We start from the raw sequence: 21,674 nt of genomic DNA on the forward strand, positions 1-21,674 counted from the left end.
GGCTTTGGGCATCATTCCTGGAAAAGAAACAGTATAGCCGTACGTCTGTATCCATTATCATTATTTCATGAACAACATGATGGGTTGAAAAAATGTAATCATGCACATGCTAAATGATTGTCCTGTCAGCAATGGGTACAAGGAAACTACTCTCTATTTCCTTATATAAGCAGATAATAATAATAATAATAATAATAATAATAATAATAATGTTTGAGCATCCTTTGTCGCGGATACGAAATATAATGTGCATGGAAAATTCGAAAGAAATCAAAGTCAGATAGACTACTAGTGATCAAAATAAATGATTAAAGAGAAGCCCTAAAAATGTGTCTGTAATCCATATATCAGGCAGAAGTTGTTATTACCCAGTGCATAAATGGATCACAGGTCAGAGATTATGTGTGTTACAAACCAAATAAATATGCCACTTCATCAAGCTTAAGTCAATTATCACCACGTAGACTCATTTGAACAGGATTATATTGTTGGAATAATCAAAGGCGGATGATCAGCTCTTCCCTAGCCAGTTCCATGGGAAGTGCAATCACCACAACTGATGCGTGCAGACACAGGTTGTATGTACATTATGTAGACCAGGTACTGGTCTCATTAGATAGTCTATGTACAGAGAAGATCATCATATCCACCAACGTGCAGTAGCAGCCAGTGGCTTCTTATCCTGAGAGATCTTGCAGTCGGTGGCGCCTGCATTGCATTTGCCAATCTCAAGCACCACCATCCGTTGCTGTTTAAATGAGTCTGGACTGCAGGCATAGTGACCTCTGCACATTGTGTGATACGTCTTCAGTTGTGCATTGATTGTTTTACAGTCTTGGAGGGTAGCAAGACAGCATGCTCTGGATTCAAATTGCTTCAATGTTTAAACTTCCTAGAGACTCCGATGTAATTTTTTTTAAGAGGATACATGTGTTTTGAGAATTAAAAGATGTGTTTTATAAACTATATTATCATTTATAATAATTGCAACATGTCATATAAAGGGTTTTTTTATTTATTGTATGGCAAGTATACAAAAGAAAAAGAAAATTTACACTATATACAAGGACAAGAATGTTGGTAGTGTTCACATGTACAAATCAATGTCCAGTTGCTGTAGCCATTCTAAGAAGGGGGTGTAGCATGACGACATCTTGGGCTGGCCCATCATACTTCCTCAGGGGGCACTCCTCAATAATGTGCTGCACTGACTGAAAAGAGGCTCCGCAATCACAGGCAGGGGATTCTCGAAGTCCCCACTTATGTAGCATGGCATTACATCTAGCGTGGCCTGTTCTTAAACGGTTGAGTTTAGACCATTGGTGTCTCTTCAGGTGAAATCTTGGGAGTCCAGTTGTGGGGTCTTGGATGCCTCGGTGTTTCACACATGCAGAGCTCCAGCAACGTGTCGATAACCTCCTCGTGGTGTACCCTGGGCAACGGACTGCTTATGCAGGACAGCTGATAGTCTAGACAAATAGGCGACCAAACTAGATCCTGGCTCTCTCACAGTCAATCAAAGTTACATCATATAAAGGTGAATAAAGGGCACAGAACAGATAATTTCAAGATATAAGAAGTAACAGTAGTTGTATGGGGTACAGTACGTTTTGCTGCGGTTTTTGTAATATTTTAAAAACGTTATTTCACTTCCAACACATGAGTTTCACATACCATTTTCTAATTCTATTGGTATGAAATACATGTCCCACTATACTGATGTATGTACAGAAACTCCTGCTTTTTCCTACAATGTCTGATATTTAGATTGAGTTTTTATGGTAAAACAGAGTGAAGTACACATGAATTGCCAGATAAACAAATACTGTGCAAGCAGAGCTACAGTGAGTCATTAGCTTATTATTTTAAAATGAAAAGCAAAGCCACATCCATTGGCCGCCTGTGCCCCCAGGAATTAATAAAACACCCAGTGATGAACAACTAGCCCAAAATTATACACATGAAGTAACACCGGAAGTCACCACTCCTGAGATTGAATAAAATCCCCTGGGGAGGATAAAATAATGAATGAAATGCTGAAATTGGGTGGAAGAGATCTGCTAAAAGCTGTGAGAATACTCCTCAACAAGTGCATTAACACTGGAAGAATACCAGAAAATTGGAAAAATGCTGAGGTGATACTACTCTTCAAGAAAGATGATAAGGAAAATTTAGAGAACTATCGTCCTGTGCGTTTGTTATCACACCTGTACAAGCTCCTGACTAAAATTGTAATCAACCGCCTCACAAGAGAACTGGATTTTTATCAACCTGCCGAGCCAGCAGGATTTTGTAAAGGTTTCTCAACTGTCAAACACATCCAGACTAGAACTAAGAAACAATGTTAGGTTTTGGTCCACCCAATCAGTATACATCACCTAATGTTAGGTTTTGGTCCACCCAATCAGTACACATACACACATCCAGACTATTTGCCTTCTTCTTGAAAAAACCACTGAGTACAACATCAGGATTCATCTGGCCTTCATTGATTATAAAAAAGCTTTTGAATCAATGGAGACTTGGGAAATCATGAAGGCACTTCAAAATGCGATGATAAACTCAAGGTAGGGTGTATATAAAGCTCCTGGAAAATATTTATGTTCAAGCAACAATGGTAGTCAGAGTGAATGGAGACCTCATTACCACTGAAATCTCAGTGGGCAAAGGAGTTTGCTAAGGTGACACAATTTCTCCAGAGCTGTTTACCCTTGGCTTGGAAGATGTATTCTTCATTGGCATAATAAAGGAATAAAAATCAATGGGTTATATTTGAACCACCTGCATTTTGCCAATGACATTGTGCTCATAAGTGAAAATTTATAAGAGCTAGAAAATATGATCCAAGAATTAAAAGCTGCCTCTGCTAAGTTTGGTTTGGAAATGAACATTGGTAAAATGAAAATACTAAGCCCAGACAGTCAACCACTTAAAATGGGAAACTAATATATAGAACTGTCGATGAATACATCTACCTTGGACACAAGATAAAACTTGGAAAAGACAACCAACATGCAGAAATTCCTCGCAGAATAGGTATGAGTTGGATTGCATTCCAAAAAATAAGATTCATCCTGACCAACAAGGATGTTCCAATTAACCTGAAGACCAAGGTTTATAATATGTGCATGCTGCCAGTTACTACTTGCTTATGGTCTAGATACAATGACTCTGACTAAGGCAAGTGCTCGCAAGCTTCAGCGAACACAAAGAGCCATAGATGCCTTAGGGATAAGATCCGTTCAGAGAACATCAGGAGAAGAACGAATGTAACAGACATCCTAGAGAGAGTGGCAAGGCGAAATGGGTAGGACACGTAGCTCGACAAGACTACAACAGGTGGACCTCTAGGATTGTTCAATGGAGACCATAGGAACACAAGAGAGGCATTGGAAAACCCCAGAAGAGATGGCTCGATAATATAAAGCTCTTGGCTGGAACACGCTGGTTCCAAGTGGCTCAAGACCGAAGAAGATGGAAGCATATGGAAGAGGCCCACATCCAGCAGTGGACTGAAATAGGCTAGAAAAGAAGAAGAAAAATTGGTAGCCTACTAGTATGAAATACATGACCCACTGTAATGACGTACGTGCAGAAACTCCTGGTTTTTTCTACAATGTCTGATATTCAGATTTTTTTGGTAAAACAGAGTGAGGTACACATAAATTGCCAGATAAACAAATACTGTGCAAACAGAGCTGTAGTGAGTCATTAGTTTATTATTTTAAAATTAAAAGCAAAGCCACATCCATTGGCCACCTGTGCCCCCAGGAATTAACTTGGTACCCATACTTTATACGAAGGCAGATCAAATATGAACGGGAATTTGTATGTATCGCCGTTGTTAGTAATAATACCGGGGCGGGGCTTTGCCAGGATGGTGGTGGGGGTGTCTGGAGAAGGGGTTTGCGCGCACTAACAACGGTGGAGAGCTAGGCTGCTTCAGTACACCATGAGTGAGCAAGAGGTGCACATGTCTGTTGCGCAACGCATGATCAAATATCTCGAAAAAGAGGGCACCAAACCTTGCAAAATTTTGAGATGGCTCTGTGCACAGTTTGGGGAAAAAACACTTTTGCAGACTCGAGTGTATGAGTGGACTAAAAACTTTGTGATAGAAAGCGAAGCTGTAGAAAATGAACCTCATGAAAGGAGACTGCAGACGAGCATCACTGCAGACAACATTGTTGCCATTAGTGACATTATTGGTGAAGATCGGCGAATAAAAATTTTGCAAATTGTTTTAGCCATAGGAATAGGTTACGGAAGTGTTCAAACCATCATCCGAGAAGAACTCCATTTCAGAAAATTGTCTACCGGAGGGTTCCTTGTCTCCTCAACCAGGAACAAAAAAATTTATGCCAGGAACTTTGTCAGAGATTCCTGCATCGCTATGAGGAGGCAGAAGAGGATTTTTTGCGTCGTATTGCGACTTGTAATGAAACTTGGGTGCATCATTGTACCCCAGAGTCAAAGCAAGCAAGCAAGCATGGAGTGACGGCAAAGAGACAGAGCAGGTCTGGTCAAGCCCAAAACACGCCCATCTGCTGGAAAGGTGCTTCCAACTGTTTTCTGGGACTCCGCGGACATTTTGCTGGTGGATTTTCTTCACGAACAAAGGATAATTAATGCAGCCTATTACTGTCACCTTTTGGATGAAGCAAAAGCTGCGTATCACAACAAGTGACGCTAGCAACCCATCCGAAACATCATTCTTCTCCATGACAATGCAAGGCCTTTAACGCGGGGAAAACTGACGAATTTCACTGGACACCTCTGGAACACCCTCTGTACAGTCCAGATTTACATAAAATCAGCTTCATGGTCCATATCGCACTTTAACAGATTCACAACTAAGTCTTTTTTAACCAATAAGTTGCCTTAAGCAACTAATGTATCGACAAGGTGGAAAAAAAAATACTTAGTTGTGAATCAGTCCAGATTTATCACCCTGCAACTACCATCTGTTTGGACCACTCAGATAAGACCTAGGGGGACAGCAGTAGAGATCGGGCCACCTAGGAAGACAGCCGGCAAGGGGAAGTGTGGGAGTGAGAAAGCAGAGCCGTGGGAGCGAGAACGCTGACTTCCCCTTCTCGCTCAGTGTTGTGGTGACGTCCAGTTGACCTGAAATATTTGTTATAACTGACATGTAACACTCAGCAGATTTTTAATTAATAATGCTATTTGCTTTACGTCCCACTAACTACTTTTACAGTCTTCGTAGACGCCGAGGTGCCGGAATTTAGTCCCGCAGGAGTTCTTTTACGTGCCAGTAAATCTACTGACACGAGGCTGTCATATTTGAGCACCTTCAAATACCACCGGACTGAGCCAGGATCGAACCTGCCAAGTTGGGGTTAGAAGGCCAGCGCCTTAACCGTCTGAGCCATTCAGCCCGGCCAGCAGATTTTTAGTTAGTGGAATTCCCTTCCAGCTGTAAATTACATACATACCTAGTCAAAATTAATTTATTTACAAGTGTTACAGATGATAGATTTAAAGAGTTAGAACATAATTTAACCTTTTATTATAGTAGCTGTCAAAATTGTTTCGTGTATCAATTTGCGTAGTCATTATTTTAAATTATAATTTGATGTAAAATTAACTTTACGATGCTGTAGATGTACAGTGTAGAATATGGTTTGCTATAACAGCAGGTTTCATAATCTGAGCCACATCATGTAAAATAAGTCAATAATAATAATAATAATAATAATAATAATAATAATAATAATAATAATATACATCAAGAATGAAACACACTTCAAGAAAATTGAAAAACTCTCAGATACTATCTTAAAAAGGAGGATATTTTTCTTACGGTCATCTCCTCCTGAGAATGAACTCTTAAGAGATTACCCGAACAAATCTTTGACTTCTTCCGCAACTGCAAAACAAAACCAAGCTGGTTTAAAGAAACTGAAAAAGACATGGTGGAATTAAAAATGACATAAAATTCACTATTCGTCCGAACAGCTAAAGTAATAACTAAAGAAGAAAATATAAGGTTCCAAGACAAATCTACATAAAAGCCAAATCTATTATCTCGGAAGACGGGAGGAAACGAAGATTAGAAAGAATGAAGAAATACTGGGCACTAAGAAAAGAACACACAGAAAAAGGATTGATTCAACATACCCCAAAGAGGGTGAAACAAAATAATAATAACAATAACAACAACTTTTGCTATAACGCGAGAAAGCAGGGTGCATGATCATTTGTCCGTAGCTCCTTAATGCCAAGATTTTGTTGCTTCTTGTAAAATAAGAAATGTGACTTAACGATATGACATATATTGTATAACGATATAATGTTTCTCAGGTACAGAAACAAAATATAATTTATAAAAGGAAACACCGTAAAGGGTCTACATATGCTGAGTAAAAGGCAAGAACATATGTATACAAAGATAACTTACATGACACTTGAAATAATAAAATAATGACACTATATTCACAAAATGAGCACATATTTGTTTTATAATGTCCTCTACAGCTCTTCGATTCCACTGAGTCCTCTGTTATCACTTCTGTCGTCCTCACCAGGTGGCGCACAAAGGACTCTATAATGTCTTCAAGAGGTTCCTCATCCTTCATGAAATCTTTTTCCACCTTCTTTGTGTGTTCATATTTATGCCTCCAGTCTTCGGCGGATATTGACGCGAATTTCTGTCTAGCGAGTTTCTCTACGTCATCAGTAGTGAAGGTGACATTGTGAGAAGCTACTCACTCAGTTCTTCACTTCTGCCCACATTATTTCAATACTGTTTAATTCAGGGTTATATGGGGGCGGTCGAAGGACCAAGTGTCCGTACTGTTCCATGAGCAGGTTTTGTGTGCCGGCTTGTGCAATTTGATAAGCTCATAAAGCTCATGTTTGTACATCGCCTCATGGTGTGGAATGTTCCTATTCACTAGCCAGGAGATCGTCATTTTCCGTGAACTGGAGGTTGGAGCACGATCTACTTCCTTGTTGTGATACGACACGTCAATCACGAGAACACTGCGAGGTGGAAGATTAGGAATAAGCGTATCTTTCACACTCTTAAAAGAATTGTCACTGTTCATGTCGTCGAGGTAGTCACCACTCTTGCTGCCAGACTTCCAGATTAGCAGACAGTTCTCGATGAAGCCCATTTCTCCGCCAGCATGTACAACTATAAGTCTTTTTTCTTTTGACATGGGCGCTGATATACCAGATACTGAATTATCAGATCAGCCTTTGCTGGATACATGGAACGTATGTATATAGGTTTCATCCGTGTACACTATAGGCCTATCCTCCGCCCGATACTGGGCAATTTTTTCAAATAAACAAATCTTTTGTATTTTATGTCATGTTTTTTTTCATTAAGATGCGCTTTTTAGTGTTCGTTTTTTTCTAACGATATCCCAATGATCGAAGAATTAGCTTTCCTTTGAACTTTTAACTCTCTAACTTTGCACGAATTTTTGAAACTGTAGGCAAACATTTTTCAACTAAATAAAAGTTGTTAACAATACGACGTACGGCACCTTTGTCAAAGTCGTCCAGTCTAGTAACATTCTTTGTGCGCATTCTTTTTTTTGTGTGTGTGGGGGGGGGGGGTTGGTTTTTTCTTTTTTTCCTCCTTCCAAACGCACTATCCATAGGTTTTCCTACTTCTATTGCTTTTTTGTTTTTCGCTCTTAATCCGTGCCACAGAACTTTCTGACACTCCAACAGCTGTTGCTACTCTTTCCTGCAATTTCTTACAATCTATCACAAACTTTTCTTCCATTGCCTCCCTTTCCATGAAGTCTATAACATTCAAGATTGCTGCACGAGTCTGACTCTTTAGCACCTTATGATGCAGGCTACTTTTAATGCCTTCCATACTGTCACAGATAGGCCTAAATTACACCACCACTAACCACAGTTACTACATAATGAAAAATGACAAAGCAGCGCGCGTCAGCTGAGTGTAAACTTATGCACTGAACTGTCCTTGTAGCAGGAACTCTGTTAGGAAGGGAGGCGCTACGCTGGATCGTCCAAAGTGTGCATGCGCGACCAGACGTCTTCCTAGCTGGCCCAATCTCTATGATGATGATGCAAGTGTAGAAGAGTTTGTGCGCAACTGGCTCCGCACACATCCCCCTTCTTTCTATCAGGATGGCATCAAAAACTTACCAATCCGATGGAGAAAATGTGTATCGAAGGCAGGACACTATGTAGAAAAGTGATCTCTATATGTGTATTTCTTATTTGGTTGATGCAATAAATTTTAAAAAATAATTCCCGTTTATATGTGATCCGCCCTCGTATAGGTTGAATGAACATCTCAGGGTTATGCACACTCATCCATACAAAATTTGGCCAGCAAAGAAATATTTAATTTTTTAAATAATAATGTTATTGGCTTAACGTCCCACTAACTACTTCTACGGTCTTCGGAGACGTCGATGTGCCAGAATTTAGTCCCACAAGTGCTTTTTTTTATTTGCCAGTAAATCTACCGACTCGAGGCTGATGTATTTGAGCACTTTCAAATACCACCTGACTGAGCCAGGATTGAACCTGCCATGTTGGGGTCAGAAGGCCAGCGCCTCTACCATCTGAGCTACTCAGCCTGGCATATTTAATTTTATACATGCTCGAAATGCGAAGGTATTCATAAACTGTGGATAGACAGTGGCCAAAGATTTGATACTTGGAATCCTGCCACCTGCACAACATATTTATCATATTTCAAACAAGATGATTTTGAAAGAAAGTCATCATCTGTGACAGCTAGTTGTTTTGTGTGGTTGAATGTACCTCTCCAGAAGTGGAAATCTCATTTCTGAATTTTTCAACTTCTGATGGTGAATCAAACATCCTTCTGGGTGAATCAAGGATGCCTTCACTTCCTCACGTAGTCAGCTTCTTGGTTTAATTTAAAGCTCTGCCGGGCTGAGTGGCTCAGACGGTTGAGGCTCTGGCCTTCTGTCCCCAATGTGGCAAGTTCGATCCTGGCTCTGTCCGGTGGTATTTGAAGGTGCTCAAATACGTCAGCCTCGTGTCGGTAGATTTACTGGCACGTAAAAGAACTCCTGCAGGACTAAATTCTGGCACTTTGGCGTCTCTGAAAACCGCAAAAGTAGTTAGTGTGATGTAAAGCAAATCTCGAGTACCAAATACTAGAAGGCAACAGTGGATCTCTGACTTGACCCTTCATCTTGTAGAAGAAAGAAGATGCTTTAAAAAGTCTGACATTAACACACACACACACACACACACACACACACACACACACACACACACACACACACACAAAAAAAAAAAAGAGAGAGAGAGAGCAAATGTCTGATCTTGATAGAAGGATTCAGTCTTCTTGTAGAACAGATAAAAATAATTTCTTTAGTAAAATTTGTTTTGAGATTGAAGACCATGCAAATCAAAATCACAGCAAGTATCTTTTTAACAAAATTAGAATAATCACTCGAGAATTCAAGCCATTTTCCTGGAATATACAGAACTCACAGGGTGATGATGTTGTGGATATAGAGAATGTTCTGGAAACATGGAGATTGTACTGCCAGGATCTGTACAGTGAACAATGTAATGCACAAGACCAAGTGAAGATAGACAAACAGTCAGATCCTGAACCTGACATCCTCCGAGATGAAGTAGAAATGGCTTTGAAAATGCTGAGAACTGGAAAAGCGTGTGGACCTGATGAAATAAGTGCAGAAGTCTTGAAAGCTACAGACGATGCTGGAATTGAAATGCTGTCGAAAATCTGTCAAGCAATATGGAATTCTAGCAGATGGCCCGAGGAATGGGTACAGTAAATCTTTGTCCCAATCCACAAGAAAGAATCGAGGAAAAATTGTGGAAATTATCGCTTAGTTGCTTTAATTTCACATGCCAGTAAAGTTATGCTTCATATCCTGCACAAGAGACTCCGGGCATTCCTAGAGTATCAAATTCCTGAAGTCCAGACTGGATTCATGAAAGGAAAAGGCACTCGAGAACAGGTCTTAAGCCTAAGACAAATCATAGAAAAGGCTAGAGAATTCAATGTTCTGGCATACCTGTGCTTTAATTGATTACCAGAAGGCCTTCGATACTGTCAAATGGAACCATCTTTGGAAAATGTTGCATGACATGGGTTTGCCACTCCATTTGATTGATCTCCTCAATTCCTTGTATAAGGAAAATACAGCCACTATGAAGATTCAAAACAAATAGTCTCAGCAGTTTCGTACAAGGGCTGGAGTTCGCCAGCTATGTATCCTGTCATCGTTACTTTTCAATCTCTATGGTGAATATGCAATGAGAACTGCATTAGATGGCTGGGACAAAGGGTTTTCCATTGGGGGATGCAAGATCAACAACTTGAGATTTGCTGATGACACCAGCTTGATAGCATCATCTGAAGAGGAGTTGACAGAGCTGATCAAGAGAGTAGAGGAAGCAAGCCTAGAAATTGGATTACGCCTAAATCGGCAGAAAACCAAAGTCATGATTGTTGATCGTAAGGACAACAGCAGCCCACATATCAAACAGATGGAGGGTGTGAAGTTGTACATCAGTATGTATATCTAGGCTCCATACTATCCAATTCTGGTGGTTCCAAAGATGAAATAAAGCGAAGTATTGAAATAGCAAAGGTAGCGATGATCCGTCTGCGGAAAATCTGGAAAGATAATAACATCACCATCAATACAAAAAAGAAGCTCGTTGAATCTCTCGTCTTCTCGGTCTTCTTGTATGGCGCAGAGACGTGGACCATCCTCAAACGTGATCGTGAACGGATAGAAAGCTTTGAAATGTGGTGCTGGAGGAAAATGTTAAGGATTCCTTGGACAGCTCATCGCACGAACACATCAATCCTGAACCAACTTCAGATAAAAGTTCGTCTATCGTGTAAGGTCTCTCAGCGGATCGTACGCTACTTTGGACATATAATGCGCCGAGATGGTAGTCTTCAAAAGCTGATTGTTGAGGGCAAAGTCCAGGGAACCAGACAACGAGGACGAGTACCAACGCGATGGATTGACATGGTGAACGGCCCCCTACAGTGTTCTCTCAGAGTAACCACATTGAAAGCTTTAGGTAGGGAAGAATGGCGGAGTATGGTTCATCGGCTAGAGGGCTGAATATTGTGATAGTCACGACGCCTCAGTCTTGAGGCAAAAAGAAGAAGAAAGCAAATAACATTATTATTAATTTAAAGCTCTGAGCAAATTTTCTTTCTGTGATGCTGAAAAATTGTCTTTTTAAATTCCTGAAGTCAACTTTGAATGTGACGGAGCCATCCAACCACAGGGAGTACTCTCTAAGGATCAGAAGAGCCGACCGTGAGCGATACTTGAGAGTGTCCATTGTGGGCACACATATAGCCAGGAAAGAAGAAGAAGAAGAAGTAGTAGTAGTTTGAATGTGTTATACAGTGGCTTCTTTTCTATGGTGTTTCTGTGCATCATGCCAAGTACTTGGTTCTTTTCTCTTTCATTTATATGGACTTAATTTATTCCAAAGTAATTTTCCAATTCAGTGCTTGGATTTCTGGCTTACATTCACTCTCTTGTGTTCTGCTTGATTTTGTGTTTTCCTATTCTTAGGTGACAGACATTCTGTTGGTAACTCATAAGGTTGTTGCTTTGCTGCTGTCCATTATGGAATTCTTGTTTTGTTTCATAATATTCTGTATTACATTTACTTTAAATGTTTGTACTTACATTCCTGTACCCCTTGGTTCTGCACAGTATTTTCTACTTGGGGATTTATCACTAGAAGTACTATATTATGAGACAAAATCACATCTCATATATATATATATATATATATATATCACTCACTTCTCGGGGATGCACTTTGCTGTTGGCCACACATTACTACATTTTCATGGAGAACTTCGTTGTCAATATGATAAACATATTTAATTCTTAGTTTGAATGTTGCCTGGGAGACTGATTACCTCGGATCAAGAAGGGGTATTTCAGTCGCCTTGACAAAGAATACTGCAATGTATTTGAAACGTCAGCAACCTGTACGGAATGTACAGAAAACAACAACATGGTTCAACCCGCAAAAAGAACTAAATAACTCGATACACCCTGGAAGCTTCATTTCTAATATATGATAAAACATATTTTTTCAAAAAGACTGCATCAGGAGTATTATCAGAGGGGTATATGAGGGAAATATTCACATACTTAATTGAAATTATGGAAGTATTTTCAAAAATGAGAATCTGTTCCATATACAGTTTACAGTTGTATCACATGTTACATCACCTGAAAAAGGTGCTCCTTTTTCGGTCTGTACGCACATATCTTTCCCTTATTTTTTTGTAGCAAAGTATTCTTCTGAAAGAAATGACAAATAATAACAAATATGACTTCTTATGTTTATAACCTTGCTTGTGAAATATTTTGCTAGTTCATACAGCTAGTAGAGTTCAACAGAAGAAGTCATATTTTCAAGAGAAGTGTATTTAGACTGAAACACCAATCACACATTGATACTTCGTATTAATGCCATTGTATACTCCGAAGTTCACTGTGTATATAATCCTATTTTAATAATAACTTGTGAACATGTAATTTGTTTGAGTTTTGTTTCTGTATACCATTGTTTATTTTAATTTTTACAAGTAGGTTTTTATTTATTTTTTAAAATGTTTTTGTTCTTAACCCTTGACCTGGTTTTATTATTTACTTTGCAGTATTTATTTATTTATTTATTTATTTATTTATTTATTTATTTATTTATTTATTTATTTATTTATTTTGTTCACTATAACTAATTTTAGATTGTTTTAAGATAAACATTGCTTTTCATTAGAAACATGTAGATATGTATTTTAATTTTTTAGGAGTAGGTTTCTAGTTTTTTAAATTATTTTTTATCTGTGGCATGGATTTTATTTTTATATACACAATCTTCATTTTATTTTGTACTTTTTCCAGTAGTACTAATTATAGATGGTTTTCAGCTAAACAATGCTGTATATTGTTCATTAGAATCAGATATTATGTTCTTCCTGTTATTTGTTCTTTTTTTATAATTAATGTATAATGACTAAGCCACCTGTAATTGGAGAAATAACTCTGGTGGTGGTATGAAATACAGTAAATGATACATTACAAAAATTTAGCTTTAGCAGTAATCATGAAAACAGTAGTAAGTTCATAGTTAATTACTGTATAGCCTCAGCTACTGTATGTAGATCTGTTGAACAAAACCATACACCATATTAAATATAAGTTTCATTATTTTATGGTGTGCAGCAAAAAAAACTGCACTAAAATTATCTCTTCTGTCCATGTTTGTTTATTTATTGTATATAATAGCTTGATTGTATTGTGAATTCAGTGTTTTGTTGATTTCTGCAACAGAAGAGGAGTAGTAGTAGTAGTTTATCGTGGAACATTTATTTCTGGTTATACAGAGTGGGGCATCAGAATAGGCTAAGTTTTTTTGTTAATGAATAGTACAGGGAGCAATTTAATGAGGAGACATCAAAATAATAGAACAATGTTAACTGTCATTAAGAAGTTCCATCATAAGGGATTAGTCTTCTGTCAACAAAAAGAGACAGCAGGGTGCCCAAGAACCGTCACCATAAATGAGAATCATGGATGACTTCTCCAACATGTGTTACAGTTCCCCCACCGCAGGGGAGCCCGTACCCTTCTGCAAAAACACTTTGAAGATCACCTAATTTATTGTGGAACTCCATTCCTGTACCTTTCCTGTCTCCAAATCTCATAGCTCCTGATGCCTACATATGGGACATATTGAAAGAATCAGTTTTCAGGATGACCCATCTACAAATGTATTCCCAAATTACATGGTTGTCAATTTTTTACAGGTCAGAGTGCTGAAAGTAATGCTGTTTGCAGATGATATTGTGGTGTGGCAAGAAAACAGAGAGGAAGTACAAGGGAAACTCGACATGTTGAGTGAGATTATTGAAAATTATGAAATGAAAATCAATGTGGAAAAGAGTAAATACTGCTGTTAACTAGAAGAGAAAAGGAAGGGAAAAGAATTAACTTATAAAAATCAAAGGACAGAACCTTGAAATTTTGGAGAGCTTTGAGTGTTTGGGAAGTGGATTGATTCAGAATGCAGGGCTGGACATGGAGATAAGTAAAAGCAGGGCCTCTCAGAGTGTGCACAGTGCAAAAGACGACTTCACTTGGTTGACTAGAGTGCAGACCCTCACTCCTCGATTTGGAGCAATAGCGCTGTCTCTCTCTTTCCCCACGCCTGTCTCGCTCGCTCCCCCTGTCTTCCTCTTCCTCACTTGCTCCGTAGTGCTCCAAATCCGAGCCGAGCTTAGATGAGTAGCCCAGGGACGAAGCGTTGGTTCGAGCCGAGCGGGACCGATGCACTGTGCACAGGAACTCTGCGCACCAGTTTGCACGCGTGAGATTTTGGGCGTTTGAGAGTCCCTGAGGAAAAGGATTCCACAGGGAAATACATTCTACCAGAGTGTGAGAAACCTGATGTGGAGGAAGGAAGTACCAATGAAGTGTAAAGAGGTGATGTATAAGGTGTACTACTGCCCACTACTGACACATGCAGCAGAGACCCGGGCACTGACAAAAAAGACAGAATAAAATCCAGACCAGTGAACTGAATTTTTTTAAGAAGTATGATAGGAAAGAAAAGAAAGGGTAGTAAGAAATAGTACATCAGGAAGAAAATCGGAGTGGAAGGGCTTAATGACAAAATGGGAAGGGATAATTTTCAATGGTTTGGACATGTCAAGAGGATGTAAGAGGGAAGGATATCGAAGCGGATGATGGAGACACAGATAGGGAAAAGGTGTTGGAGGGAGAACCAAACAATCATAAATAGCATAATTAGAAGAAATCTGGATTGGAACACAGTTGAAGAGGAACAATGGTGGTTGTATAGAGGAAGATGGAAAGGTGCCATAAACATTCAAACTCAGTGGGAGCTGGACGAGGGAAATGGGTGGTGGTAATGATGATGATGATGATGATGATGATGATGATGAATTATTAAAACAGTGCTCCACTTCTTTTTCTTGATCTGGAAGTTCTCCTGTGATGTAATTTAATTAAACAGTACGTCAATGATGCGAGGAGCTGGGAAAGTATACGAAGCAACATCTAACATCTGGGAAAGGTATTATGGGTGATAACTCATTTCAAACATGGAGTAGAGATGTGCTTGGTGATTTATGAGCATGACTTTGTTTGATTTATTTCCTTGGTTCCCTCTGGACCCTAGGGCATCCATGTATCTGAATCATCTCTTTCTATTGCCTGTATTCCCCTTCACCTCTCTCCAAATGTTTCCCAGTTGTTGACTCTCATCCTCGATGGAACGTCACCAGAAGTGTTTAGGCCTTCTCCTTTTCCGAGCTCCCTGAGGATTCTACATAAATACTTGTTTTGCAGTCTGCTCCCCCCCCCAACACACACACACAGGTGCGAAAGGGCATAGTACATACGTACGTACATACAAGCTTTGAACACTTGTAGAAATGTATGCTGCTAACTCATGGCCAACTGATTTTTATGTGTTGTCCACCAAGGTGAGGACTTTTCTACTTGTACCTTCTAACAACCGATATCAGTATACTTCAGCTTCAAAGCAGTTTATGCACTAATCTTGAATACATAATGATACACCCTTGCTCTTGTCTGTTTCATGTCGACAACTCTGAGAATATTTGTACTATGCCCCGTGATATATTGTATTTCAGACGCATTCATTCATCCACTCACATTAACTTCTTTGTTCCCTAGCTGACGATCGGTTGGGGTCTGCTCCAAAGCTGCTACATTGTTGTGAGTGTCATTGGTTTTTGAATTGAATAGTTTTGTACACACAGCTATGACTTGGGCTTGGGTTATATTATGCCTTCATATTTCGAGGTCATGCTCGATCTATGAGGCCCAGATCTTCTTGGATGCAGTCCTTTGAACCTTCTTTTGTGCCAAAGAAGCAGATCTGCATTTACGGCAGTCGCCCAGGTGGCAGATTCCCTATCTGTTATTTTCCTAGCCTTTTCTCAAATGCTTGCAAAGAAATTTGAAATTTATTGAACATCTCCCTTGGTAAGTTATTCCAATCCCTAACTCCCCTTCCTATAAACGAATATTTGCCCCAATTTATCGTCTTAAATTCCAATTTTATCTGCATATTGTGATCTTTCCTACTTTTTAAAGACACCACTCAAACTTATTCCTATACTGATGTCATTCCATGTGATCTCTCCACTGACAGCTCAGAACATACCACTTAGTCAAGCATCTCATCTCCTTTCTCCCAAGTCTTCCCAGTCCAAACTTTGCAACATTTTTTAACGCTACTCTTTTGTCGGAAATCACCCAGAACAAATCGAGCTGCTTTTCTTTGGATTTCTTCCAGCTCTTGAATCAATCCTGGTGAGGGTCCCATATACTGGAACCATACTCTAGTTGGGGTCTTACCAGAGACTTACATGCCCTCTCCTTAACATTCTTACTACAACCCCTAAATACCCTCATAACCATGTGCAGAGGTCTGTACCCTTTATTTACAAACATATTTATGTGATTACCCCCATGAAGATCTTTCCATATTTTAACACATAGGTACTTACAATGATCCCCAAAAGGAACTTTCAATGCAGTAATTAAAACTGGGAGGACTTTTCCTATTTGTGAAACTCACAACCTGACTTTTAACCCCGTGTATCATCATACCATTGCCTGCTGTCTATCTCACAACATTATCTAGGTCATTTTGTGGTTGCTCACAATATTGTAACTTATTTATTAACTCTATACACAATAACATCATCTGCAAAAAGCCTTATCTCTGATTCCACTTCTTTACTCATATCATTTATATATATAAGAAAATATAAAGGTCCAGTAATACTGCCTTGAGGAATTCCCCTCCTTAATTATTACAGGGTCAGATAAAGATTCACTTATTCGAATTCTTTGAGCTCTATTTTCTAGAAATATAGCCACCCATTCAGTCACTTTTTTCTAGTCCAATTACACTCATTTTTGCCAGTAGTCTCCCATGATCTACCCCAGGGCCTCTCAAACGCCCAAAATCTCATGCATGCAAATTGAGGCTCAGAATTCCTGTGCACAGTGCATCGGTCCCACTTGGGTCAGCTCGGACCAACGCTTCGTATCTGGGCTACTCGGCTAAGCTCAGCTCAACTCGGCTCGAATTTGGAGCGCTACGGAGTAAGTGAGGAAGAGGGAGATAGGCGGAGTGAGCGAGACAGGCGTGGGGAAAGAGAGAGACAGTGCTATTGCTCCAAATCGAGGAGTGGGAGATCTGCACTCTGGTCAACCAAGCAAAGCCGTCTTTTGCACAGTGCACAGTGCATGCACCAGGTTCGTGCACTCTGAGAGGCCCTGATCTACCCTATCAAATGCCTTAAGGATAGATCAATCGCAATACAGTCCATTTTACCTCCAGAATCCAGGATGTTTGCTATATCTTGTTGGAATCCTACAAATTGAGCTTCAGTGGAAAAACCTTTCCTAAACCCGAACTGCCTTCTATCGAACCAGTTATTAAGTTTGCAAGCATGTCTAATATAATCAGAAAGAATGTGTTCCCAAAGCTTACATGCAATGCATGTCAAACTGACTGGCCTTTCATTTTCAGCTTTATGTCTATCACCCTTTCCTTTGTACAGAGGGGCTACTATAGCAACTCTCCTTCATTTGGTATAGCTCCTTCATGCAAACAATAATAAAATAAGTACTTCAGATATGGTACTATATCCCAACCCATTGTCTTTAGTATATCCCCGGAAACCTTATCAATTCCAGCTGCTTTTCTAGTTTTCAACTTTTGTACCTTACTGTAAATGTCATTGTTATCATAGGTAAATTTGAATACTTCTTTAATATTAGTCACCTCCTCTATCTGGACATTATCCTGGTAACCACAGTCTTTACATACTGCTGACTGAATACTTCTGCCTTTTGTAAATCCTTGCATACACACTCCCCTTTTTCATTAACGATTTCTGGTATGTCCTTCTTGGAACTTGTTTCTGCCTTAAAGTACCTATACATACCCTTCCATTTTTCACTAAAATTTGTATGACCGCCAATAATGCTTGCCATCATGTTATCCTTAGCTGACTTCTTTGCAAGATTCAATTTCCTAGTAAGTTCCTTCGATTTCTCCTTACTTCCACAGCCATTTCTAAGTCTATTTCTTTCCAGCCTGCACGTCCTTCTTAGTTTCCTTACTTCTCTGTTATAATATGGTGGATCCTTACCATTCCTTACCACCTTTGAAGGTACAAACCTATTTTCACATTCCTCAACAATTGCTTTAAACCCATCCCAGAGTTTGTTTACATTTTTATTTACCGTTTTCCACCGATCTTAGTTTTTTTAAATCTCCCTCATGCCTGTTTGAATACATCACAGAACCCATTTGCTGGATTTCTTTCTTTTATTTTCTCATCAAGATTGTTAGATTTTCACTTCATTCCTAAGCTGAACAGTTGCTGGTTACTGAAATTTTTTTACATTTGAGAAAGCAAAATAATTTGCTTGCAAATATCTTGTTGCACACATCATCAAGAATAGAAGAGAAATGTTGTAAGTAATGTTGAATCATGTTACATGTTGTGGGTTCAAACTGCATCATGGGCATCCATGAAGGTGTTTTTCCAAGGTTTCCATTTTCACACCAGGCAGATATGGGGTCTCTACCTAATCAAGGCACTGTCCACTTCCTTCACAATCCTTGGTATTTTCCATACCACCATTGCTGAAAACTTATTTCAGTTAAAAAAAAAAAAAAAGAAGGTGTTGAAAGGACATTCATCAGTTTCAAACAAAATCAGAAAATTATACAGATGTACATTACTTTTCAAAATGCTTTTTGTAATTAAAAAATGCAGAGAGAGAGAGTGTGTGTATAGTTCAGTGAAAAAGTATTACTGTATATAAAATTACAGTAATGTTTACATTTCTTATCTATTTTCTGAACTTATAGATTCCATGGATTTATTTGGTGCTTTTTACTTCAGTCATAGGCATGCAGATACTTTAACAAGGTAGTAGTTTTCCAGATCTGAGTCAGATGTGTTGGTTAAATTAAATATTAGGGTTGATATTCTATGGTACATATTCACCAAATTCAGAGTCCCAGGTCAAGGTGTTAAGAGGGTTCTAGAGTAATTTTTCTATAAGCTATTTGTCATCACCAGAATCTGCTCCCCCAGACAGTCTCGCTCAGAATGACTCTGGAAGTGATGAAGAGGAGGATGCTGAACTTAGTCAAGATGCTCCAGACTCGGATGAAGAATACAAGTTGTCTCGTACACAAAAGAAAACAAGCACAAAGCATGCTGAGGAAGGTTCAATCAGGTAATCATTGTTTCTATTCATGTTGTTCTATGATATTATCAACATCAGTGAAGTATTTGTATTAATTAGTTTTTAAGTTACATTGCCTTTATAATTTTGGCATGCAAATATTGAGAGTGGACTACTGTAAATACTGGTAATCATAATCCTGTTATTAATGATCCAGTCTAAGTATTACTTACAACTCCTGAAGAACATTCCCTCATGAAATTCAAGTAACAAAACTTGAAGATGTTGCAAGTTTCCTTCCCCCACTTCACGAACTTACACCTAAAGTATGCGCCTCTTCATGTCATGTATGCAGGCATTTTGATTTGACACCATCTGGCTGCGTGCATGTTAATTTTGATGTTCCATTTTACTCTATCAGATGGCAGAGTAAATCGGATATCCCTTGGCTGAGTATTTAATTAATTTTATTGGGTAAACACGAACCCCAGAGATCTCTTACATGCGGACATCGTACGACATAGTGTGTCGAATGGCCTTTCTTCCATTCTTCAAAAATCCAACTACCCCTGCTGGATTTGAACCTGCAAACTTGGGATCAGGAGACTGACACACTAATACTGATCTAGAGGGAGCTTAACCTTTCTTTTGAGTAGCTACTAACACAGTGGCACATTTTCCATAAGGTACTGGGAAGTAACCTATACTGAGATACTCTTGTGTAGTACAGTATTTTTATCTGGTTTGAAAAGTATAGAATATGTATCAAGCTGCCAAAAATAATCATAGTATGAAGGGCAAGGGGCCTGGCTCGCTGAGGAAAGCAACAGGAACTTACGGTGAGATAATTTTAATTGGTCAGGTGTTTTCATCAGGTTTAAAAAAAAAACAACGTCTCACTTTCAAGCTATTAAAATGACCACAGTGCCAAGGGCAAAGAAAGAGAATCTGGCTTAGTGAGGAAAGCAACGGGAAACCTATAATAACATATGTTATGTGGTCTAGAATAGGTTTCAATTTGTTGTGTTTCTTCAGACCACATGTGGCTTCATCGTAAGCTTTGTTATCGTCAAAGTGTAAGAATTTGAGAAGGAGATGAAATCTTCTTTCAGAGAACAGCTCCAAAAATATTGGGATCTCTAATATCTGTCTGCGAGAAGAGTAGCTCTTGTTGTCAGGTAGCTGATGAATGCCTTGCAAGAGAAAGAATGCAGGTAAAGTCATCATTTCATCTTTATCCGTGTCTGTCCACTAATTCACTCTCGAATATAGTTTCAAAGTTAGTGTGCTTTCTAAAAACTGTTGAGCATACCGGTTGGTTTCCCTGCTTATATTCTGCCAATTCAGGAATAATAGATAAGTAAAATTAGAAATCCACCTTTTCAATACTAATATTAAACTAAATAAGTTATAACATTTATTTGGAACTAGTTTCGATGCTGATGAGCATCATCTTCAGCCTAATATGAGAACAGGCAATCGTAAATATAGGTACATATCATCATTATATCAATGCACATATAAACACTCTTAATATGGGACTTATCATGCCTCTAAAAGTATCTGGAGAATAAAACTTCAAATAATCACACTTTCAAAATCTTGTGTTAACACAATGTCATTCTTATCACTCAAGTTAGAACTTTGTGAAAGTATTGAGTTCGACTTAGAACTGTAAGATTCTCAAATTTTAAAAAATTAAGCTATGGACAGTTCTAAATTTTGTTACTACCATAATAATTGTTCACTGACTAAATGCCACAAGAGTAGACAGTATGATAATAATAATATCCCCAGATGGCGGATAGGGGACCCACAGAAATATGGGCTGGTTCAGACACCCCGGCAATGAACCTGCGGACCAACCGGCAGCTATATTCCTGGAGGCTTAATAATACTGGAACACCCTCTCCCCCAAGACTCATAAATATGAAGGGCCCTAGCTCAGGGTAAGAGTAAAGACCTCAACGGCATCTGCAGTGGAGAAAAAAGTCTTTAGTACAGTGTAGATGGCAGAAGTGGCATCCCAGGACTCGGGGATTAATCGAGTTAAAAGTATCTGTCCCAATTAAGGAGCAGTTAGCAGTCGTACGTTCTGGATCGGGAGGCTGCAAATGGTGTCTGTACTCCATGTTCGGGGCGGCTAAATTATATGCTGGCAGTAGCTCGAAAATGCCTCCAATGGCAGGTGAAGCGACACATCAGTTTGGAGTATTTTTTGTTGCGTCAGTGAAATACTGGCCATACTAAACAGATCAAATGCTAGGGCGTCCCCTATTTCAAGCGATGTTTGTTGTCCTCGCCTGAATGACATGAAACTGGGCAACGGCTACCCACTCGTAGACGGAGTGGGCTGAAGAAGCGAGTCCATCCCCAACTAGC

The 21,674-nt window shown here is 39.1% G+C and overlaps 1 protein-coding gene across 1 annotated transcript in view; it reads left to right on the forward strand.

Moving 5' to 3' along the window:
- Positions 1-21,674, forward strand: part of egg (eggless) — a 351,731-nt gene that overhangs the window by 265,399 nt on the left and 64,658 nt on the right. The window contains exon 21 of the mRNA XM_068226657.1: positions 19,184-19,343. Within this exon, the coding sequence (XP_068082758.1) occupies positions 19,184-19,343 (160 nt within the window). The remainder of the gene's footprint in view (positions 1-19,183; positions 19,344-21,674) is intronic.

This window comes from Anabrus simplex, chromosome 1, assembly GCF_040414725.1.
Source record: "Anabrus simplex isolate iqAnaSimp1 chromosome 1, ASM4041472v1, whole genome shotgun sequence".
NCBI lineage: Eukaryota > Metazoa > Arthropoda > Insecta > Orthoptera > Tettigoniidae > Anabrus > Anabrus simplex.